The following is a 25,101-nucleotide window of genomic DNA, read 5'->3' on the forward strand; positions in this document are numbered from 1 at the left end:
AAGATCAAACTAACTTGACTTTATTTTTGAATACTTTCAATTTTATAATATTTAACAATGAGTGAAAACTTAATAAAGCAATAAGAAATTTACAGGTTATTGGAGCTACTTCCCCTACCTTTCATTCACAAAGACAACCCCACACTAAATTTAATATGCTCATCGGTTAGCCATAATACCAAAATAAAAAGGACAGAAAAACTTTATTGAACTTAAAATGGCATCAAACAATAGTAACCATTAAAATTTAGCAAATATTATGGAATATATCAGAACCTTTAGGAACTGAATGACACAGGTAATCATTTTATCAGAATTCTCCATGGTAAGCCTGAACTGTGCAGGCCACCTCTATGGGGGAAAAGAAGGGGAGGGGAGGGGAAGGGAGGGGAGTAAGACTTTCTGTAATTGGTTGACGTTAAACAGGTTACTACATTACTTAAGAATGGGAAACACTGTCATATTCAATTTATAAGCAGAAAACACCAGCACTAATAATATAATTAATATGCATGACTGATCTATAACTTGATAAATATGGCTTAACTACTACTCCAATGTTTGAATGAGCTACAAACACAAGGCAAGTTATAAGAAGTCTATTTCAGTGGAAAAAGTCAAGTTTAACAAACAGAACATTAGAAAACAATGAAAGTGATTTTCTTGTTTTCACAAAGATTTTTCTCTCCATAAATGGTTTATAAAATGGTGTATACAAATATTTGAGAGAGACCCAAATTTATAGCTTGTTTAACATACTTGGTTTTATTTATGGAACTGCTCAAAAATATTTTTCTACTTATTCAAAAAGCATTTGATTATGGTATTAGTTGGTAGGTTTAGCAGAACAAATTCACCTATATTTACATATTACACAATAATAAGTACAATTCTATATACAAAATATTTGGAAGTAACCAGCTAATTATATTTAATATATGAGTATAAAGTCTTTGCCACATTAACCCTATCTTTATTAACTTAATAGCAAGCATGGCTTTTTAATTCTTCCCTTTTTAATTCTTCCCTTTTTAATTCTTCCCTGAGGCTTTGTGTTAGCAGTTTTCATATCTGAAACTGTTCTGAGTTGTTTAGAAGTTGTTTAGAAGTTGAATTATGTTTTTAGATACACTGTTCTGTCAAATCTAAATGAATACAGCACCCAGTCTATGTATATATGTCACACACATCCAGAGTATATCATCACTCTCTGAGGATTAAATACAAGATATCACATACCTTTCAAAGTATACCTTTTGGTATCTAGTAATGCGTGAAAAGGCTCCAAGTGACCATCACTGTAAAAATAAAATTGTAACAAAATATCAGTGTAAAATCATAATAAAACAAAGGAATACTTTCTGGTAAGAAACAGGCCATATTTTACATTAAAGAATTTATGAAATTATTACTATGTTTTCACTAACATTAGTACTTTTTACTAAAGATAAAATTTTAAGATCCTATGTTATACAAGTGAACTATTAAAAACTATTATTTATGCAGTACAGACATATATTTGTTAGCATTATAAAGTTACCGCTTATTTAGAAAAGGTCGTGATTCCACTTTTTGAACTTTTTTAAGAAGTGGACCACAAATGGGGAGGGTGAGGAATGTAAGAAACTTACATTATACAATATAATTCTTAAATCCATGAGTAAACTTTTATTACAAAGTAAACTTAAGTGATCAGAGTACACAATTTCTCATTTTAATTTTGCTCTTCACATTGAATAAGAAATAATCTAAGAAACAGAATAACTTCAAGATTTATGATGGCAGCCTTTTAAAAAGAAAATGGTAAATTTCCCTCATGACATAATGAAATATTTATGTGCACATGGAATTTTTTCAATTAGTTGAATTCACATCCTATTCAACTTATCATAAAGTATCAATTGTTGGTTTTTTTCAATATTAGGTAGATGCATGTCTTTTTCAAATTATCATAAAGATAAGTATCACCTACTGTTTTATAAGCAGCACAAATTGCTTTATTTCAAGATGTTGGCCTCAAAAATAAAATAACACCTGGCAATTGGAAGGAAAACACAAGCCTATGAGAATCATGTTTCATTTAACACACAATGTTTTCTTTTCCAGGTAAAAACAAATTAATATGCAAATGTAATTATGTATATATGTTTTCTATGTGTATATGCAAGTGTGTATACAACAATTTTGCAGTTCTGCAATATATTATGATTCAGTATTTCACTCTGACATATTCCACATATACGCATAGCTTAAAAAACACCACATTCACTTTTCCTTCATTTTTCTTTGAACTGAAGCACAGATACTAGAACTGATTTTTAAAAGCTCTTATTTCACATGTAAACAGTGCCATCTTCTGGCAGTTCCATCTGTGTGGTAACATAAAAGTCATGGATTAACTCCCACTTTCTTGATAAGTTATGTGCACCAAGTTACTGAGTAAATCAGTTTCCTTGTGCCCTCTCCCTTTATGCTGCAGTTGAGGTTTTCTGGAAATGAACAAAAACAGTAAAAGTACAGCATGTTTATGAATTTGATGAGCAACAATCCTTAAAATAACAAAAGTGGAAAATGGAAGTGAAAAAAAACACAACTGGCACCTGGGGCATATATCTACCCTCTCTGAACTGCCAGTGCTTTGTCTCTGCAAAAATCACTAATTGGGAGAGTCTCATGAAATTAACATTATTCAGTGACCAGAAATGTTTTATTTTCTTAAATTTTCTTTCTTTTTACTGTTTTTTGCTTCAATTTCTTTTTTTATTTTTATTTTTTTGATTTATTTATTTATTTATACAAGCACTGCGTGCAGTCAGAAGAGTGGAAGGGTGAGGGAATTCACCAGAGCCAGAGCTGAGAGCAGAGCAGAAGGACTGAAGTACACTGCTGAGGGGAGCAGCGGGCGGCAGGAGAGGTCTGTGCGCCCCGTGGGACCCTGTGGGACCCTCGCCCGGTGGCCGGGGATCCAACTGGCGCTGCAGAGGCTGCGGGCAGCTTCGCAACCCAGCGCTCCACCGCTGCACCACCAGGGAGGCCCCTAATATGAAATTTAGGCTTGTTTATGACACACTGTTTCACGGTTATCTTTTTAGTATGGGTTTATTTGCTTCTGCATCCAGCTTGAATTTTTTTCAGGAAAAAAATTACTGTAAACAAAAAAATTACTGTGATAAATAAGAAATAGAAGAAGCTCAATTTGGGCAGCTCTTCCTGACATCCTCATAGTTCTGATCAAAACTACCTTGTATTATAGGATAAGCACTTTGGATTTATTTGTAGACTGTAGTACATTCTCCCTCCTCATCAGTCAGGTACTCAATTCTTATTCCCAAATATCCTTTTCTGATGATACTTCCTATATGATACTTCCTATTCAACCTCTCTGGTTTCCAAGTCTCTCAGCCTCCTAGACCTGCATTACTCAAATGTCTATCATAGTCTACTGCTTTTCAAAGAAGGGATCTGAGGATTTGCATTTTTCGTGCATGGGTTAAAGACAGCCCAATCAAGCTATTGGCAGCTATTGCACCATGAGTTCGATCCCCAACCATGGAGCTAACCCACATGGCCCGGCAGACCTCTCCTGTCTCACCCGCTGCTCCCCTTAGCAGTGTATTTCACTCACCCCCACCTCTGGCCTACATCCCAGTTCCTGCATGCATAAATAAATAAATCTTACAAAATTAATTAAAAAAAAAAAGAATCATTTGTGTAAGGATGCTGTTTAAAACATGTCATCTTCTAGATACCACATGTACACAGACAGAGTTGAATAGAAAGACTATGGTTTCAGGGATTTCTGTAATTTAAATAGAAACATAGCATGAGCCACAGTAATTTTACTTTTTTTAAAGATTTATTTATTTATGCATACAAGAACTGGGGTACAGGCCAGATGTGTGGGAGGGTGAGAGGATTCACCAGAGACAGAGTGGGGAACAGAACAGGCAGACTGACTGAAATACACTGCTGAGGGGAGACAGAAAAGGTCTGCCTCACCATGTGGCTATCTCCCAGGCCGGTCGGGATCGAACCTGCACTGCAGAGGCTGCGGACAGCTTCACAGTGCTGCGCTCAACCGCCTGCAGCACCAGGGAGGCCCTGAGCCACAGTAATTTTAAATGTTCTGGATTATAAAAATGAAATAACTTTAATATATTTTATTTAATCCAATTGCATTTTAATGTTCAATTACCTTTTAAAATATCAGTGTGATACTTTACATTTTTTATTAACTTTCATTTATTTTTTCTTTAACTATCACCAAGGTTTTCAGTCAATCTTTCTTAACACTAGTTAATAATATTTAAGTAGGTTTATTTTTGGTTGGATAGCATTATAACTCAACATCAGATATACTACACAATATTGCCCTCCAAAAGTCTATTTCCTATCTACCACCATACTTCTTTTAATCCCCCTTTCTCTCATAATCTAAGCATTTTTTTCTTTATTCTTTTATTTCTTTATACTCCATTTGTGAGTACAATCATATGGCATTTGTCTTTCTCTGTCTGACTTTATTTAGCATTCTGACCGTGAAGGAAGGGCCTCCCCAAAATATCCAGAGCAGGCTATTTCCAATATGTGTCACACTGTCATGTGAAACTAAGTTCAATTGAGATCCTGTGGCTTTCAAAAAAACTTTTACTATTACCATATAGTATGAAGATTAGCCAGATTTAGAGTCATCTCTAGAAACAACTTTCTTATCAGGGAAACTTTTTTTTACGGCAGGGCAAACATCTAGAGCATCTGGTTTTGTCATGAGTCACCCTCTCCTGGCCATGTGAATCCTTTCTCTCCTTGACACTCTAGGTCCCTTACCCATTTGCTCAAAAATAGAAACCTTCAGATTGTCTTTCTTACTCTAAAATTTAGTCATGTAAATTCTCCACACATGTAATTAAATTTATTCCTTTCACTTACTCATATGTCTGATACTAATTTGTTTGCTGAATCTGCCCAAGAACCTAAAGGGCGTATCACCATACGCCCCCACACCCTTAAGGTCCAACCATGTTGTTATAAATGGCAATTTATTTTTAGCTGAGTAATATTTCATTGTGTATATATACACATAAACTCAAATGTACATGTGCATATATGTATATCAAATTTTCTTACTCAATTCATCCATCAATGGGCATTTAGGTTGTATCCAAATCTTTGTGATTGCAAAGTACGGCAATGAATATAGGGTTGCATATATTCTTTTCAAATTAGTGTTTTCATACTTATTCTTTGGTTAAATAAATACAAGTGGAATAGCTTGTATTTATTTATATTCCCAGTAATAGAGTATGAGAGTTTCCTTTTCTCCACACCCTTGTCAACATTAGTTTCTTACTATTTTGATAATGTCATTCTAACAAGTATGAGGTGATATCTTATGGTTGCTTTGATTTGCTTTTCTCTAATAATAAGTGATGAAGATCTTTTTGTGTGTCTGTTGAGTATCTGTATATAATTTCTGGATAAATATCTATTCAGCAACTCCACTCATCTTTTAATTGGATTTTTTGTTATTGTTCTGTTGTATGAGTTCCTCATATTTTGTATATTAACCCCTTGCCAGATTTGCAAATACCTTCTCCCATTCAGTAGGGTGCCTTTTTATTTTGATAATGGTTTATTTTGCCATGCAGAAGCTTTTTACACACGTTTTAAAATACTGTCTTAGACGTTTGATACTTAACATTTCAATTTGGCCCAGCACATTACAAGTGCCTAAGAGCTCCTTTCTAGTGGTTATGGTACTGGGTTGAATGGAGAACTGGAGAATGGGTAATAGAATCTACATATTTAGCAAACTACCCAGTGATTCTGTCACATACTCAAGTTTTAGAAGCACCACTCCAGATTGTCCTGTGTATCACCCATTCAATAACTATTAAAGAATTTACACTTGGAAAACATGTGCCTTTAATTATGTCAGTTTTAAGAACCTAGATATCCCTGGTGCATCATTTCAATTAATACAGGTGTGTATTCAAAAATCCCTGAAAGCAGCCTCACCTCATCCATCCAAACTTATTTCCACTTAGAAAATGTTTTCGGTTTTTTCATGAAGCTTTTCTAGGCAAATAGTCAAATGCTTATTCATTCAAGAAACGTTTTATTCCACTAAAATCATCATGGAACCTATACAAAAACAAAGAAGATAGAACATAAATCATTACATAATTATAGCAATGTGAATGTACAGTTATAATAAAGAAAGAAATGCTCACAAATAGGGCCATGACACACTGTAAGAATACCTAAGAGATGGACCTTAACGTCTGAGCAGTCAAAGAAATTTCTTTGATGCAGTAAAATTTAAGTTGAAAACAAGTATAAATAAAATCAGGGATTGGAACAGCTAAAATGAAATTTTCAGGCAGAGAAAAAAGTCACAAGATGTAAAGTTAGTAGAAGAGCAGGCCGATTAGAAAGGTAATCTGAAAGAGAGCTGCGTAGGTAGGCAGAAGCCAGATAAAGTCAAAATCAAGTATTCATATTTAAATTAAACTATATCACAAGCTCCTCAAACAGTACAGATCATGTTTTCAAAGCTTTTAATATTTCTTAAATCTCTTCATATAGAACACAAAGTACATGTTTAATAAATCCTCTCTACATGGGAAACATTTTGCTAGGCTTTTAGATTTTAGTATCTCCAACTTACATTAAAAATTATTGGCATCTTTAAATAATTTACGAACTATATTAGTATGAAACTCAAGGAAGTTTTTCCTGAAGTGCTGAGTTTTAACATAAAGTTCATTAGAAAGAGAGGTATTTTCATATGGAGAAATGTGGGCATCATGTTCTGTTAGAGTGATACCAGAACTGTAGCCCTCATCCAAGTTCCTGGTGGACGGAGTGAAAGATTTATTTCCTTTTCCTCACTTTCCTAGACCCTAAGCCTCCCTTTCCTTGACATCATTGTTCTTCACATTAAAAAAATAAAATAAAATAAAAGGTGATTTATTTCCCTGGGCCTAGTCAGTCAATTACCTATTATACTTAGGTTTTAACTCTTCAAACAGACAAAATCTGATACATAAAAGTGTAAGGCTGAATTCTAAGATGGTCCCCCCAAATTCCTTGGCTCCACAGAGCACATAACCCACCACCCTGTTGTGTGTGAGCAGAATCTGTGAATATGGGAGGGGATATTATTTTGGGGGTTAGGTTTATCAACAAGAAAATTCTATGACTGGATCTGACCTATGAGGTGAGTACTTTAGGGGATTGTGGGGGGTCCCTGAAATCAGAGACTGCACATTTGAGAGAACCAGTGAAGGGTTACCGGGGAAGGTACAAAGCTGGCCTCGGACCAGCAGGAAAGTCAGTAAGGACCTAAAGTCAACAAGAACGGTAACATTAATTCTTCTAGCAGGGGATTGGAAGAAGATCCAAGATCTTAGAAGAGACCCTACTGCAGATACTTTCATTTCATGCCTGTGAGACCTACGGAGGGCACCCAGCTGAGCCATGCTGAGCTCAGGGCACCCAGCTGAGCTTCCTACAGGACTGAGTTAACATGTGGGTGTTGTGTTTTACCGCTAACGTCTAGTAATTTATAAAGCAGCCACAGAAAATTGACACTCAAGTATTTCTCCTATTGATGAGAAAATATATTATTGAGCAAATGAATATAATAAAGATTCCAGCAAAACGTCCAGCCCAGGTGCAATGGACATTCCAATGCAGGCATAATCAACAAGTTTGCTTACTTACAGATCCTTCTGTTTCAAGATTGAAGGCCAGGGCCTCAACACTCTTATCTATAAGGTAAGCTGCCGGCCAAGCAGGTCTGTCTCTCCAACGCCATCCCCAAGTGCCTGCATCTTTCCCCCTTGCCTTGCCCCCCACCCTTGTCTGGGGACTTTGCCTGCTGAAAAATGATGCTATCAATGTAACACAGCAGTGTATAAAAGGAACCCTTGGTCTTTAAATGGGTGCTCAGACCTTGCGGGGCTCCCCAGGTCTGGGCCCTCATGGATGAGTAACAAAGCTTCTCCTGCCCTCACCATTCCTGGAAGTACCATTTGTTCTCCCTCTGCCTGGGTAAAAGCCTAGAATTTATTTCTACAGCATTTTGGTGCACTGGCCGAGAACAACAAGCGCTATTGTTAGGGGTTAAGGATGTCCTAAAGCTAATTCCATACAGGCTTTGTGGACTCCACCCCCACTCCAGACCAAAGCCAAAAGACACTGGGAACTCCAAATCCCATCACCACCAAAGGGAAGGTGGCTGGGACCTATGACTGACAGCGTGTCCCGTAGGTATGACCTTTTTCAGACTTCTTTTTACGAAGCACATTGCTGACTTTAACCATAAGTTCCTTTGACAACTGACGTGAACATTCATCTTGCGCCATCTCCTCACCATTTCTCAAGGTAACGTGAAAAGTCACTGACTCTGTGGAAACACCTAAGAGCATGCCCTTCTAGCATGAGGGGTCAAAAGCCACTGGAAACCCCCTCCATGCTTAGGCCTCTAGTGAAGCGACCTTATTCCTGACTAGTCGCCACAGAGTGAGCTCCACCGCTCTCAGGCTAGCCCCAGGCGGCGCTGTGGTGAATAAGGGGCTGAACCCAGTCAGACTAGGGACGCGGTCGGTCCCTTGAGCCTCTGACCTAATGTCTCCGGACAAACATCCCGCAGAAGCCCGCGAAAGTTGCGCTTGCGTCACGGTTGCGTCACGGTGCGTCACTAACTCGCGCGTCCACTTGACCCCACTGGCGTCCTTGAGGGCGCAGCTGGCGGACACTTCACAACGCTTCGAACATATTTTTGAAACTCAGAAATTTTGCTGTTGATCGCTCAGACTCAGGAGGAAACGTGGAAAACCCCTCACGTCAACCCCAGCGGGATGAGCACGACGCCAAGGCGCAAAAGCGCGCAGCACAAGCGCAAGAGCCCGCGACCCGGCGCGACGTGGCTACGCCCACTACCTGCGCCCGCGCCTGCGCATGAGGCCAGCGCCCCGGGAGGTTGGGAGGGGGGGCGGAGAGACCGGCGTGCCCCGCTGCGTGGGGCGGGGCTTCGCAAATCGTCACGCCTGCGCGGAGGGCGCCAAGGCGTGTTACGTCGTTACTTTTGAAACGAGTGGCGGGGAGGCCTCCTCGGTCGCCGCCTGACTGGTGCAAGCGCGCGCCGTCGTCAGTGGGCCTGGCCATGGCGCTGCAGCACACCCGGGAGCAAGGCATCACCCTGCGCGGGAGCGCCGAAATCGTGGCCGAGTTCTTCTGTGAGTCCTCTTCGCGCAGGCCGCGGGCGGGGAGTGCGGAGCCCAGGCCGGCCGTTAGCCCCGCGGCGCCGCCTCAGAAAACCCGGAAGCCGGGTGGGCGCCGCGGCCCGGAGTGGAGGCCCCGCGGCCCCGGCCCCGCTGCCCCGGCCTCGCCGGCCCGCGCGAGGGGTCTGGACGCGCGCGTCAGAGCCGCGTCCGGACTCGGTGCTCGTGAGGGGGCCCAGGTGTCGCTGAGGCCCGCCTCGCCAGACCTTCCCTCCACCTGGCGCGATTTTTTAAAAGTGCAACCCCATTACCCCCCCCCACCCCGCCTCTATTACCTTCCACCCCCCCCACACACACACACAGTGACGTAGAATTTAGCGCGACCCAGGTGGGGCCCAGAGAGAATTATTCCAGCCCTCAGGTATTTCTGAGGTGGACCTCGCCCTGGACTGGATTTTGGAAAACGCTATTCTGGATCGAGCATACCTTGCTTGTAACCAGTGATCCCGAGGTCATAAAATAGCTAAATAATGTGGTGGAACAACTGAAAGGTATTTCACTGACCGGCAGTCACTTGTGGTAGAACCCAGCAGGACTTGGGAGGAAAGGAGGGAACCAAGGAAGAGCATTGCCTGGGGGTTGTCATGTTGTAGAAATGAGTTCTAGCTTTTTTCCCAGGCAGGGGAAGAACAAGCGGTACTTCGGGAATGGTGAGGGCAGGAGAAGGTTTGTTACTCATGCATGAGGTCCCAGACCTGGGGAGCCCTCTGAGGTCTGAGCACCTTTAAAGACCAAGGGTTCCTTTTATACACAACTGTCTGCATATCTGTTACATTGATAGCATCATTTTTCAGCAGACGCAACCATTTGTGGCAAAGTCCCCAGGCAAGGGGGGGCAAGGCAAAGGGGGCAAGATGCAGGCATTTGGGCATGGCCTTGGAGAGACAGACCAGCTGGTTGGCTGCCCCACCTTGTAGAGAAGAGTGCGGAGGCCCTGGCTGTGAATCTTGAAAGGGAAGGAGCTGTAAGCAAACTTATTTATGCCTGCATCGGAGTGTTCATTGCACCTGGGTTGGAAGTTCTGCTGGAATCGTTATTATATTCATTTGCTCAATAATATATTTTCACTTCAGTCAGTCAGTTGCTAACTTGGATGCGAAAGCCCGTTTTGACTTCCTCCAACCATAGAATCTGAATTTCGACTTGGATTACAAAGAGATGAAATTTGGCATCGGCAGATGAATGCAGTGGGTCATTTTTCACTTGCTGCCACATAAATTCAGATGTCACTTGCTTTCTTACTGAGAAGCAAGATTTTTAAGACTAGTTGGTACCTGCTGAGATTTCACCGGGCTCCAAGCAAAAAACATTTGTGTTTAGACAGGTTCAGTTCATAACATTAATGAAACCATAGCCACATATAAATATGTTTTGTTTTACCCATTTACACAGTGGTAATGGCTTTTCTTTGACATTTCTTGTTTTCAGCATTTGGCATCAACAGCATTTTATATCAGCGAGGCATATATCCTTCTGAAACCTTTACTCGAGTGCAGAAATACGGACTCACCTTGCTTGTAACCACTGATCCTGAGCTCATAAAATACCTAAATAATGTGGTGGAACAACTGAAAGGTACTTAATTGCTGGCAGTAGTTTGAGTTTGGGAGGCCTTCCTGGGTCCACATTTGTGACCTCTTCATTATTTTTCAGCTCTGAATATAGTAAAGTAAAACACTGGTGTCTCAAATACAGTAACTTGCAGTTGGAAGGAAGAAAGTAATATATAAGTGAAAGAAATTCCACCCTTCCCCTTCCACGTTTTGAGTGAGGATGTTAGGAATGGTGTTAGGAATATGATATGCCATATCAAAACAGTCTAGCAGTTCCAAAAGTCATTTGGAAATGACTTTTGTAGTTCATGAAGCCAAACAGAACTAGTTGGAATTTTACATAACTGTGATGGTGCTGATTATCTGAGAAAAATCCACTTTAATCTTTTTTAAGGGATTTGCTATAACCTTGCTGTCGTCTTTCTATTAAAATCATTGAAAATAAAACTATTTGATTTGGGAACTAAACATAAAAAACTTTGAGTACTAAGTAACAGCACCACTAGTTTTCCTGTTTTTCACTTATTTCTACCCATTTCACTATTTTTTAAAAATACTACTTATAATTAAAAGTAAGCTCTTTCTAGTCTATCTAAATACTTTTTTTTTGCCTCAAGAAATTGTTCTTCTTATAAATTTCCTTTTATGTTTCTCTCAAGGATTCTCCTAATTTTTCTGTGTGGTCTATTTTCCTCTCTCAATTTTATTTTCCAAAATACAGTGCAGTAGCCATCTTCTTTTTTGTAAGTTAACAAATCTTTTTGTTTGAATTCTTCCTTTTAAAATTAGAGTCATTGTATTTTTATTAATTTCAGGCCTGCATCACCCATCATCTTTTAGCCACACTCAGATTACTTGGCCTAGAACCTCTTAGGCAACAGTGGATATATATCTTAACTTGATGGGGAAGCAAGCCTTTCCTAAGCTAATGCTTCTGGGATTGTCTTCTGAGACCACATCAATGACATTTCAGATGTATCTAGACCTTCTTATTATACTTCTCTTTTTATTTTAGTTAAAAATGGAGGGATTTCTCTTCTTGAAGGCAAATCACATCCCTCTAATCTTATTAGGGACTTTATCTTAATCCTTTTCACATTTTCAACGTCTTCTGATTTGAATATTCCCATTGGTTTCTTCTCTTTCCAATTTAAAAAAAAATTAATTGCCTAACTGAAATTCTCAAATTACCTTGCAATTCTCAAATTACCTGACAATCTCCTGCTTTTCAGAGCTAAGCTAGTAGGGATTTATCAATGTATGCCAGGGATGAGCAAGACCAACAGGCCAAATCCATCAAGTGGCCTGTTTTTGTATTTCTTGTAAGCTAGGACTAGTTTTACATTTTAAAGAATTGTTAATAGACCTGGGTAGTCCATAAACTTTAAGTATTACTAAACTTTATTTTTACTATTATTTGTCTCTATAAAAAAAAATGCTGATTACTGAATATATAATCCCATTTTCCCAGATTAATTCAGGACTCACTCTAAGTGAGTCTTCTGATTATAATCTTCTCATTATAATCTCTGTAGATCATTTCTGTTATGTACACAACTTCACTAATTGCCTTTGTGTAGTTTACTCACAAACATAATCTGAGTCTCTCCAAACTCTAGACTCATATTAAAATCCCTTTCTTTTTTTATTTCTATATTTCTTCATCTTTGGTTACTCCAAAGATACTTCAAACTCATTACCTAAATTTAAAATCATCTCCCTTTCATTTCTCTTCCCTTTCAGTGACTATAACAACCCTCTGATTATATATGCCAGAAAATTGAGAGCAATTCCTGACAAATTTCACTTACTTAGTCCCATAGGTAATCCAATTTAAAGTTTTAACTGTGAAGTCTCTTGAATTTGTTTGCTCCATCTCTACCAGTTTATTCTACAATTCTTTGCCTCTTCCTTGAGTTACTAATTAACTAGCATCCCTAGATCCCCAGCTCACTTTTCACATCACAGCAAAAATAGTTTCAAAATACAAATTAATTATTTGTGCTTGAAACAGTAATGGTTTCACTGGTGCTTAGAGTACAATTTCTTTAATTTGACCTTGTGTGGTCTGGCCCCTCCAATATTTCCAGACTTGTTTATTCTTACTTTTTTCCCCCAATTATACATAAAAATTATTTTTACTGGCCTTGATTAGACATCGAATTTTTTTTTTTATTATTATTGAGGTAACGTTTGTTTATGAAAATATATGTGATTCAGAGGCTTAGGATCACACCTCCTTAGATATATGTTCCCATACCACACTCATATTCTCCCTTTATTAACTACAGTTGCATTCCTTTTCCCCCAGTCTTATGATCAGATGCTCTTCCCTTTTGAATATTGAAGATCAATGTGTACCTTCTTCCCTATCCCTAGCATATTTAGTGAATTTAATTCTAAGAGCTAAACTCACACTTTGCCTCAGTCAACCATATTTCTCTCTTTTATGCTCTCATTGCATCATATATTTATTTCAGAGCAGTTACTACAATTGTAATTTCACATATATTGGTGATAACATTAATGCTCATCTACTACACTTTTTCGTTGAATTAACATGAAGTAACACATGTTTACTACTCTCCTCAATACCCAGTAATATGGCTCCTATAAAAACTGAGGATTTGAAAACAGCGCTAGGTTATTTCTGGGACAAATTTGCTGTGTGGGTTGAAATAGGTTCAAAATAGCAGTGTTATTAGTAAGCAGCACTTGGGAGGAGAGTTGCTTTATAATGCAGTGACCAAAAAGTTGCCTTATTATGTGTTGCAGATTGGTTATACAAGTGTTCAGTTCAGAAACTGGTAGTAGTCATCTCAAATATTGAAAGTGGTGAGGTCCTGGAAAGATGGCAATTTGATATTGAGTGTGACAAGACTGCAAAAGATGATGGGTAAATATGAATTAAATCATTTCCTCTTTTATGTATTTTTTCAAACCTTTTTTTTCCTTTATTGAATGATTTCTAATTATGTTGAATAATTTTATATAAGGTATAATTTGTTTCTGAGATACATTCAATTTGATCTTCAGACTTCTATGGAAAATATTTGTGCTCACTTTAGCGTATTATTTGTAAAGATAGTGTATTTTTAACGTAATGACCTTTAGCTTAAATCATTGAATTTCGAACTACTATTTATGGTGGTATATACAAAACTAAACATGGTGTACAAAATGGAACATTTATGCATTTATGAACTCTAAAGATACTTTTAACCATCAGGAGTGAGCCTAGACTTTACAGCTTAACATGTACCTCTACTGTACTTCCTTTAAAAGCCACAGCTTTCCTAAGACACTTGATAAACTGAACTTTCCAGATCCCCTGCATGGGAAATGCCCATCACTATATGTTAAAATCTAGCATTGTCCTAGGCTTAATATAAGTTCAGGTCAATTTCTCAAAATGAAACCTAGTTTGCTTCTGAAACCTTAAGTCTATTTTGGGACATTTTTAATTGATAAAAATAATTTACATACAATTTTAAGACCTTATTTGAGGCACTTGGGAATTGATATGTTTAGCCATTACTAATGCCACAATGTTTATAACAATTAAATATTTTAGATACTAATTTTTAAGGGATGTTGATGTTTTACTAACTTGAAGCAGTTGGCAAATTATCTACTGATATGATATTAAGTGACTTGATAGGAAGACAACCCTAAAAGCTGTTTGGAAGATTAAAGGAAATGAATCATAATATACATATTACACCTTCTAGGTTCTAGGTCCTAAGAATATATTTATACTCATCTTTTAAAAAAAAACTTTAATGAACAGTTCATTTGATTTTAGAATCATTTAATTAGATAATTTTACCAGTGTTTTAAAGAACTTATTCAAACCTAATATGAATTGACTTACTTGGTTTCTTTGATAGTGCTCCCAGAGAAAAGTCTCAGAAAGCTATCCAAGATGAAATCCGTTCAGTAATCAGACAGATCACAGCTACAGTGACATTTCTGCCACTCTTGGAAGTTTCTTGTGAGTATCACAGAGCATTGCACTTACCTAAATTTGTTGTGGAATAGACAAAGTAACATGTAATATAAGGAGGGAGCAGAGAGGCATTGTAAAGCAAAGGTAATATTGTATGCATTCAAAAAAGTTTGGAGATGCTGAAAAGGAATGAAAATATTCTACAGTACATTTCCCAAATACTTGCTAATGTCAGACACCATTCTGGGCACTTATTACAGGGTTTTAGGAACCAAGATATTAGCTCTCCTGTGACTTACATTGATGCTGTGCCATGTGATTATACACATTCTGCAAATAGTTGGTTTTTGCTTTTAAAAAAAACTTGAATTTTTCATGAATAATGTGACAGGAGTGCCATCTTTTCTGTACTAAAGTGTGGATCGTTCAAAATGTGAATGAGGCAGGAACAGTATTTTTACTTTTGGAAAATATAATGTACTGATGATCTTATCTCCGATTTAGGTTCATTTGATCTGCTGATTTATACAGACAAAGATTTGGTTGTTCCTGAAAAATGGGAAGAATCTGGACCACAGTTCATTACCAATTCTGAGGAAGTCCGCCTTCGTTCATTTACTACTACAATCCACAAAGTAAATAGCATGGTGGCCTACAAAATTCCTGTTAATGACTGAGGATAAGGACAATAACATATTTGTAATTCTCAACGATAGGGTTTTCCTGAAACCAAGTCAACAGTAGTTGATGTGTTTTATTTCATTGGTTAGTTTTTTGATGGGAAAACTGATTCTTTCCTGAACTGTGCGTAATCTCCCATTTTTTGGTACCTGTTATCTGTAGGGTTGATATAATGGATTTATTGCACGTTTCTCAAAAGGGAGATTATGTCAGCGTTGGGATGTTGGTTCCCTTAAAGGTGGTAACTATAAATGTAAAAACGTTGGCCATTAAGCTCAATGCCATCTTTAATCAGACCCCTTGGTCAAGTAACTTGTCTTAGAACTTAGGTAGGGAAATATTTAAATGTGTAAAATACAGCAAAAGAAGTCTGAATATTCAGAATATTTGTTTAGACCCTGAAAGTAACTAATGATAATCCATAAGTAATACAACCTTGATCTTATAGCTCCTTTATGATTTATTTGCATAGTTCCCATATTGAAAAAAATTTATAATTATTTTTAATTTATATAAATTGAACCTACAGAGCTATGGGTTTTTCTACTGTTTAAATTCCTGTGGTTTAGAACTTTTACAATGTCTTTATGTTTTATAAAATCAAGCTTTGAATGATTAATAAAGCTAACTGTGTATAGTTTAAGTATGTCTTGAAATATTTTTATACTGGTGTGGTGTTAATACAATTAAACCATAGTTAGAATGGATTCGGTATCACTAATGATTTCTTGTACCTTAAAAGTGGTAGGACCTAAGTTACTAATCCTTAGGGACTTTGAATTTAATGGCTAGGTTTTGCTTTTACCCTCTTGATAATGGTAGACCTTAAATGAGCATTATTATTCGTATACAGTGATAAATGTCTTTTGGAACTTGGGTTGGAAAATGTTGGATTGTATAGTCTTTATACTCTTAGCCTGTTGGTTTGGCTTTTTATATGTGTACCATGCTTAGTCCTACGCCTATACCTTCATTAATAGACTCATTAGTTATGTTCTTTCTGTTTTACCAAAGTCAGTTTAAAGGAAACTAATAGCAACTGTTTTCTAATCTCTATCCTAAATCTTACCATTTTGTAATAATTCTGTTTATTAAGAGACTAGAATAAGATGCCATTTTCTTTATATATGTTTTTTTGTCTAATCTTCACCTCTAAGTAAATATGTATAGTCTGTATCCATTTGTTCGAAAGTTGCTATCTACCTGTTCTGCATCTATTAATGTGCAGAATATTTTACTAAGTGCCAGGATGGATGGAGCAAAGTCCTGGCACTTGTGAAACTTGAGCTCTTAGGAAGCAGAGGAAAATATGTGGCAAAAGGCATTGATATAACCAAACAGGTTGTCTTCATTATTTGTTTGTATTATTTTCCCTGGATAACTTAATTTCTTGATCCAATTATGAGATTATAACAATAAAGGGCAGTGTCTTACATTCTTATCCTTTTCAGTGCTGAACAATTCTATGCAGTGTGTCATGGTGGGTATAATGAATGCTGTTGTGGATACCCTTTCCATAAAGAGTTGTTGAAACGAAGTGAGGTCACCTACAAATTTTTTCTGAATAAAAAGAGCAGTATGCAGAAATGGGAATAATCTTGTATTAGATATATTAAAAAGAGTTTCTGCATTTCCAAACAGCATGAGATCTGTTACAAAGTAGACACTATAAAGATTAATGTATTTGAATTCTGCAGTACATAACCTTTTAACATAGGAAATATGACTTGAGAAGGAAAGCAGCAGAAATGGAGCTGCAGTAAAAGTATAGAGTTGACAATTCTGGACCTATTTTTAGGAAGCATGTTTGAAAATTTATAGCAGCAGTGATTGTTTCAGGAAATTTTGAATGCCTCTTTAATAAACAGTGGGAAAAATAAAATGTGGTCGTTATACCCTCCTCCCCCAAAACTCCCAACTTGCAATATTCTCATATATTATTGTTAATACTTAAATCTCTCATCTATGACTTTGTCAAATTAATCATAATATTACTTTTAATTGTGATTGATTTCTTATGGTACTGACTTCTTTAAATGTCCAAAACTCCTTTATATGTCCAAAATATCAATTTCAATAGTAGAAAAACTTATGCCATATAATTTGTTGTCTACAGCTTAATCTGGTACCAGTTCTATAATACATTAGTTATACTCTTGTTTATTTGCGAAGAATAAAAACTGATTTACCAAAAAATTTAATGAAACACTGTTAACTGCATAAGTAATGAAAGGCTAAAAACTAGAGAATAAGTGCACCTTTTAGGGTTCTCAGTGACAAAATTTTTGACCCTGCTTATCTTCATGTTAATTGTACCACTAATATTCCCAGTGATCTATCTAAATATTTCAGCTTGATTGTTTAAAGAACCGTGACAAGCAAGAGCTTTGTGTTAACAGTTTGGGATGTAAGACAAATAATTCTATGCAATAGAATTTTAAAATACTTGATAAGTTTATCCAAACCAATAAAGTTAATAGGGTTAGATTAGACTTCTGCATCATTTGCATATTACTGTTTATTGTAATGAGGTTTCTGAGGTGCTAGTCATGATCTTTTTACCCCTTACAGATTACATGCAATTAAGAATATGCGTATCAGGAGTCAAGTAAGGGGCAAACTGACCTCTATTTGTCAAGCTCAGTTTAAAAAGCTTTGGCCTATGATTCCAAGTGGTCTTTTCCATCTTCTTGATGAACCTTAGGAGGGAGCGATTTAATCCAACAGATAAAGCATTTATAACTGACTTCCACATCATGTTAAATTCAGAAAAACCAAAATTCCAAGAGTCTGGTGGGCCTCTAGACCTGGTCTGGACTCTGACTCAGTTTTCCTTACCATAGGTAGAGGAATGAAAACATGTTCCAGTTGAGTCCAACAAAGTCTGAAATAGAGCCCCAGAAGGGACTGAACTACAGCTGGTCTTCAGAATGCTTTCCCAGTGTCATCAGTTGGAGAAGTCACAAGGTATAACAATCTCATGTATCAATTAGTTTTTGCTGCATAGCAAGCAACCATAGAATAATGATAAGCATTTTTTTCCTCCTGCAAGCCTGCAGGTCATCTGGGGTGCTTATCTCATTCTCATGCAAGTCTGCAGACCACATGTTTCTGTTTTGAAGTGGCTAGCCATGGCACTGAGCCTCAGAAACTCATATCTGGGCATTGCTCTTTATAGTAACTAAGGCAAGTTTTATGACTAAGTCAATGTTAAGTGGGACAGGGAGTAGATGGTTGTGTAAAAAATCCATTGAAGTAATCCAGTAGACTCGAAATTGACAAACCTTTTGTGTAAGTGTCCTGATAATAATTTAGCAGGCAGATGGTCTCTTGCACCTACTCAAGACCATACAAGGATCTTGAAAGCTACCTTAGATAATAGGTAGATAAATAGGTAGATAAATGATCATGACAATGTTCTAGTAACAGAAACCAGAGGGCAAGTTTTATGTAGCCAAAGAGTTGTAGTTTGCATGTCCTTTAATAGATTAAGCCTCTCCCTAGCTCTGAGCATTTGATTTTGTCTTACTTAAAGCTCATTTTAAAACAGCTGTTACCTCCCTTAGAGTATCTCAAAGTGGAAGTCTTTATCTCAATCCCATATTCTCTGAAACACCACTGGATATTTCTTTGAGATACTAACCTCAGAATATCCCACGGTGAATTTTGCTCAGAAAACTTGGGAAGGAAGTTACTTTAGCATATGATATATGAAACAAGACTCAGAAAAGAATTAAGACTCTTAATTCTAGGGCCTCCCCTGGTGGCACAGCAGTTGAGCACTGGATTGTGAGGCTGCCCACAGCCTCTGCAGCGCCACTTTTATCCCCGACCACCGGCGAGGGTCCCACAAAAAAAAAAAAAAGACTCTTAATTCTGTTTTTAATTATTAAGTATGCACATATGCTGAATGTTTTTGTTACTAGAATGCATTTAAGTTTACTATATTACTCTATTTTAGAATATAGACCAAAAATATTGGCACAATAAGATCGGTATCTACATACTTTAATTTCTTGCTCTATCTTTTTTTTTTTCATTTAGTCTGTAAACTTTATCCTCATTTATGTTCAAAAGATAAGAATAGCTATCCAAACTACCTTGCAATGTCTGTGTCTTCCACCAGATGTCACTAATGCTGTAATATTCAAATTAAGTTGCATTTCTTTTGACTCTAAATTAGACTAGGTTTTTTTTTTTTGAAATTTACATTGGGATTTCTGGCTATAAAAATATAAAGACATCAAAGGGGAAAAATAGCATCTGTTAGTTGAACGGCACTTCACATGCGTTACTTAATTCTCATATCTTAAGGCAAAAGTAGAATTGCATGGGCAAAGGACATACAAATTGCACTGTTTTTTAAAATCTGTAGCCAGGGAAGCTCATCTAATGCCCCTACTAGCACACGGAAAGAACTGTTCATCCTTTTCCTGATGGCTCTTTCCTTTTAGACCCTTTTAGCAATTAATGTCTAGGACAAACTGTTCTCATTTACCATGCTTTATGAATTTGACCGTGTTTCTTTAGATGGCTGACTTTATGTTTTTCCTCAGATAACTTTGTCCAATTTATGAAGGAACCAAAAGACAGGGCATTATCCTATTTATTATTCAAAGAACAAATCATTTGTGAATTAGTGGCACTAGTGAGTGAACCATAGTTTCCAACTAATCAGAATTGTTTTTAAGCAGCAACCTCAGCTACTCTTTTGGGAATTTTTTTTTCCAGATTGTTTATGCAAACAGGAACTGAAGTACAGGCCAGAGGTGAGAAGGGAGCAGTGAGAGAATTCACCAGAAACAGTGGGGAACAACATGCAGACTGAAATACACTGCTGAGGGGAGCAGCAGGCACGATAGGAGAGGTGGTCTGTGCCATGTGGGTAGCTTCCTGGCCGGCCAGCCGGAATCATGATGCAGAGGCTGCTGATAGATATAGTGCTGTGCCCCTTGTGCCACTAGGGAGGCCTGGGAATTAATTATTGACTTACAAATTTTGCATTAAATGTATGAAATTAGGTTTTTTATACATTATAATCATAGTAAAAGTTTGTGTTGGGATAATTATGGAATAGAACATGTCTACTATATTACAGATTTAACTAGTTAAATAGTCTAAAAAGAATCTTTAGAGGGCCTCCCTGGTGGTGCAGCGGTTGAGCACTGGGCTGCGAAGCTGCCCACAGCCTCTGCAGCACTGGTTCGATCCCCGGCTACCTGCGAGGGTCCCACATGGCGCGCAGACCTCTCCTGCCGCACGCTGCTCCCCTCAGCAGTGTACTTCAGTCTGTCTGTTCTGCTCCCTGCTCTGGCTCTGGTGAATTCTCTCACCCTCCTGCACTTCTGACTGTACCCAGTGCTTGCATAAGTAAGTAAATAAATCTTAAAAAATATATATTAAAAAAAAAATCTTTAAAAAAAAATCTTTAGAGATCATTCTTCATGAACATGCCTTTGAAAGTCAACAATTTTAACTAGTATTTATGTTTTAAAAAAAATCTAGTTGGGAAAGCTACTGAATCCCATTAGAGTTGACACTCCTGTTCCAATCTGGTGAAAACACTGTAGCCTTAGCAACAAAACTCCTAAAAAAGATCTAGAGAGAAAAATGTCAATGCTGACCCTTTGATTACACAAGTCAGTTTATGTTACCATTCCACCTATTTTTATTCTCTTACCATTTGATCTATTTTTATACTAGAGAAACATAATAGTTTGATTTATTTGTATAAAGTCATTTTTTATCTGTTTATCTGTACCATTTTGCTATGCAAGCTTGTTTGCACAAAGGAACTTAAATCAGATATAAAAATCTTTATTGTCCTGGAATTTTATCTGTGCTGAAAAATGCCTCTGAGTATAAGCAAGGCTACCCGTACTTTATTTCCATGCAAGGGAAAGATGTCAACTGTCTTTAAAAATTGTCTAGATATGGACATAGCCAATGAATGCCTAGAGATCTCTGGATATGAATTTCTTCTGAATGACAGTCTCACTAAGTGCAGAACTTAGTGGCTTAAAGACTGAGTCTTTTAAGTCCAAAATATTTTATGTCTAGATTATAGTTCCTGGATCACCATGCCCTAATCATAATAGCCAATATAGCTCTATAAAAACAGGTAGTGAGGTTTCCAGGTGTGGAAAAGAATATTTATGGCTAGTGATAATCTGTGTGCCAATTAGGTGACTTATATATGGTCAGCCGGGTTCCTTCTAAGTGAGAAGAAATTGGGGCTTGTGGGGAAAGATGGAAACTTGGGCTATAGCCTATGGTCTTGGAAATCGATGAGAATAGGAAGGGTCAGAGATGATATCTGAGAAATGATGATATCTAAGTAATAACTGAGAAGTCCTCTGGAGTAAGAAAGAAGTCCAAACCTCATTTCAGTTCTGAGAGAGGAGGGAATAGTGTAGGGAAAAAAGAACTGTATCCAAAATGAAGTTTTCCTACAACTGTGTTGCTAGCCAGTGTGTCCCAAGGAATAAAAAAATATGAACTACAGTCCAAATCTGTAGATTCATATAATCCCTACCAAAACTTCAGTGGCATTTTTCACAGAAATAGAACCAAAAAAATCCTAAAATTTGTATAGAACCACAAAGGATGCCAAAAGCTACTTTGTTCCCAAAAAGAACAAAAACCAACTTAAGACTAGACTACCAAGTAATAGTAATCAAAACAGTATAGTATTGAAATAAAAACAGACACATGGATCAAAGTAATAGAATTGAAAAGCCAGAAATAAACCTACACATATATGGACAACTAGCAGTATAATGGAGAAAGGAAAGTCTTCAAAAAATGGTGTTGTGAAAAGTGACTGGTCACATGCAACAGAATGAAACACCACCAATAATTTACACCATATACAAAAATTAATTGCAAGCAGGAAATGCTTTGAATGTAAACCTGAAACCAGAGAATGCTGGAAGAAAATATTGATGGTAATAAGTTCCTTGACAATATCTTTGTGAATTCTCCAACAGCAAGGGAAATAAGCAAAAAGAATAACAGATATAAATCAAACTAAAAAGCATAGTGAAAGATATTATCAAAACAAAAAGACAGCTTACTGAATGGGGGAAGATATCTGGGAATATCACATCCAACAGAGGGTTAATATTCAAAATATGTGATGAACTAATACAATTCAACAACAGAACAGCTCAAATTAAAAGTGGACATAGTTGCTGAATAGGCAATTTTCCAAAGATAATGACCAATACAGGTAAAAGATGTTCATCGTTGTTTACTATTAGGGAAATGCAAATTGGAACAATGATATATTACCTCACACTTACTGGAGTGCCTATTATCAAAAAGACAAGAAACAACAAATATTGGCCAGAATATGAAGAGACCCTATGTGTATCATTGATAAGAATGTAAATTGGTTCAGACACCATGCAAAATGATATAGAGATTCCTCAAAAAATTAAGAATTGAAAATACTATATGATCCTGCTGGTTTATTTCTGGATATTCAAGGAATATAAAAATATCAAAAAATATATGCACTCCTATGTTCATTGCAGCAGCATTTATAGTAGCCAAGACCTGGAAATAACCTAAGTATCTATTAATGGATAATTGGATAAAGAACATGTGATGTATGTACACAATAGAATACTACTCAGCTATTAAAATAGGTGAAATCTTGTCATTAGAGACAGTATGGTTGGACCTTCAGGCCATTATGGTAAGTGAAATAAGAAAAAGAAACTGATTTCACTCTTGGAATATAATGAAACAAACAGCAAAACAAAGACAAACTCATAGATACAGAGGACAAGATGGTGGTTACCAAAAGAGAAGAGGAAAGACAGGCAGGTGAAAATATAAGGGCATCAAAATTGTATGGTATTGGATGGAAACTAGATTTTTTTTTCTTGCTATTAATTTTTAAATTTTTTTACATTGCTGTTCATATTTTTACAGTATTTCATCTCTCCCCTCAGGTGTAGTCCCTGTAAATATACCACCACCACATCACCTTTGTGAATCATCACCATGGTCCCTTGTGCTCTTCCCACCCGTTTCGATCCCTTTTCCTCTTCCTTGCCTTAAGCCTCAGATCTATAGTTGTACAAGTTTTGTCTCTTTTTTTTGACCCTACGTTCAATTTTCCTATATTCCTCCTGTAAGTGATATTATGATATTTTTCTTTTCCCTGTGACTTACTTCACTGAGCACAATCCCACCTCCATCAAGTTGCTGCGAATGGCATGAGTTCATCTTTTTTGGTTGCTGAGTAATATTCCATTGTGTATGTATACACTGCATCTTCTTGATGCAGTCATCTGTTTCTGGGTATTTAGGCTGGGAAACTAGATTTTGGTGATGATCATTTAATGCTGTATATACATACTGTTATAAACCAGTATTTCCTAAGTAAAAATTTATTAAAAAAAAACCACAATACCTTTAGCTCAGGTAAGGGAAGGGATTAAGTTTCAACTTAGTTCATTACATGCATTCTTTCCAACCTCACAACAACATGAGGGTTATCTCCATATTACACATGTAAAATAGGTTAAATAATTTGTTTAACTTAACATAAATAGAACCCATCCTCAGGTCTGACTATGAAGCCGATATTCTTTATCTTATTACCTCTCAGAGACTAAGGAGTAAGGGTGTTTACTAGAGTGTGGGGGGAAGAGGGTGGCTTCCTTTCTCCATTATGCTTCAATTCAGACAGACCAGAATGTCACGTGATTCTAGCCTCAAGTTGGGGAAGTAAGAAGTTGTAGCCACAATATTGAGTATCAAGTTGTATTAATTAAAAAAAAAGAAAAACATTTTCAAAATGAGATATTAATTTTAAGCAAAGTATTTTGGTGTATTACAGGAACATTCATTTTCTTCTATTATTTTCTCATTCTCTATTTTTATGTGACCAAATGCTGCATTATAATTTTGGCATCAACTTTATGGGTTTTAACCAGTTTGAGAGATAGACACAAGACATAGAAGGAGATTGAAGTGCATATATTGTTACCCAAATCATGAGACTCTCTAGTAAAACTGGGTAGGAAAATGGGGCCTAGGGCAGAATGAGAAAGTACTTGAACTCTTTTGAAGCTTACAACGATGTCTTCTTTCGTTGCTTGGAATAGAAAAGGTGGAGAGAGGGGTCCAGCATACTTCTCTAATACCACTCTGTTAGACTTGTCATGAAACCTGGAGTAGAGTAACAAGCATCCCTGGCAGTTTTTAAATGTTTTAGTGTATTGCAGTGTTTATTCTACTGGCATGATATGAAGTGATTTTAGGTATGTAGCAGTCAAGCTTTTTTTTTTTTCTTTTTTTTTTAAGATTTATTTATTTATACAAGCACTGGGTACAGTCAGAAGCGCAGGAGGGTGAGAGGATTCACCAGAGACAGAGCGGGGAACAGAACAGGAAGACTGACGAAATACACTGCTGAGGGTAGCAGCGGGTGGCAGGAGAGGTCTGCGCGCCATGTGGGACCCTCGCCAGCGGCCAGGGATCAAACCAGCACTGCAGAGGCTGCGGTCAGCTTCGGAGCCCAGCACTCAACCTCTGTGCCACCAGGGGAGGCCCTGTAGCAGTCAAGCTTTTAAAAATAATTAGTAATTGTGTATGTATTTTAACCTTTATC

General features: G+C 37.2%; 1 protein-coding gene and 1 long non-coding RNA gene across 3 annotated transcripts in view; one reads left to right on the forward strand and one right to left on the reverse strand.

Moving 5' to 3' along the window:
- LOC119243591 (uncharacterized) overlaps positions 1-8,926 on the reverse strand; it is a 31,990-nt gene extending 23,064 nt beyond the window's left edge. The window contains exons 1-3 of the long non-coding RNA XR_005124766.2: positions 8,632-8,926; positions 6,019-6,144; positions 1,240-1,298 (exon numbers count right to left, since the gene is read on the reverse strand). This is a non-coding gene — a long non-coding RNA (uncharacterized LOC119243591). The remainder of the gene's footprint in view (positions 1-1,239; positions 1,299-6,018; positions 6,145-8,631) is intronic.
- A 163-nt stretch (positions 8,927-9,089) lies between these two features.
- Positions 9,090-18,355, forward strand: MAD2L1 (mitotic arrest deficient 2 like 1). Of its 2 annotated transcripts, XM_054694526.1 has the most exons (6): positions 9,090-9,245; positions 10,719-10,865; positions 13,619-13,739; positions 14,734-14,837; positions 15,297-15,427; positions 18,317-18,355. In XM_054694526.1, exons 1-6 carry the CDS (start codon positions 9,173-9,175, stop codon positions 18,326-18,328), a joined length of 588 nt encoding a protein of 195 aa, XP_054550501.1. In that variant the 5' UTR covers positions 9,090-9,172; the 3' UTR covers positions 18,329-18,355. The 2 variants fall into 2 exon arrangements, with proteins under 2 accessions (XP_054550501.1, XP_037365410.1); XM_037509513.2 differs by lacking the exon at positions 18,317-18,355 and having other exon boundaries at positions 15,297-17,965.
- The last annotated feature ends 6,746 nt before the right edge of the window (positions 18,356-25,101 follow it).

This window comes from Talpa occidentalis, unplaced genomic scaffold (assembly GCF_014898055.3).
Source record: "Talpa occidentalis isolate TD23 unplaced genomic scaffold, MPIMG_talOcc4v2.1 talOcc4.13, whole genome shotgun sequence".
Classification (NCBI taxonomy): domain Eukaryota; kingdom Metazoa; phylum Chordata; class Mammalia; order Eulipotyphla; family Talpidae; genus Talpa; species Talpa occidentalis.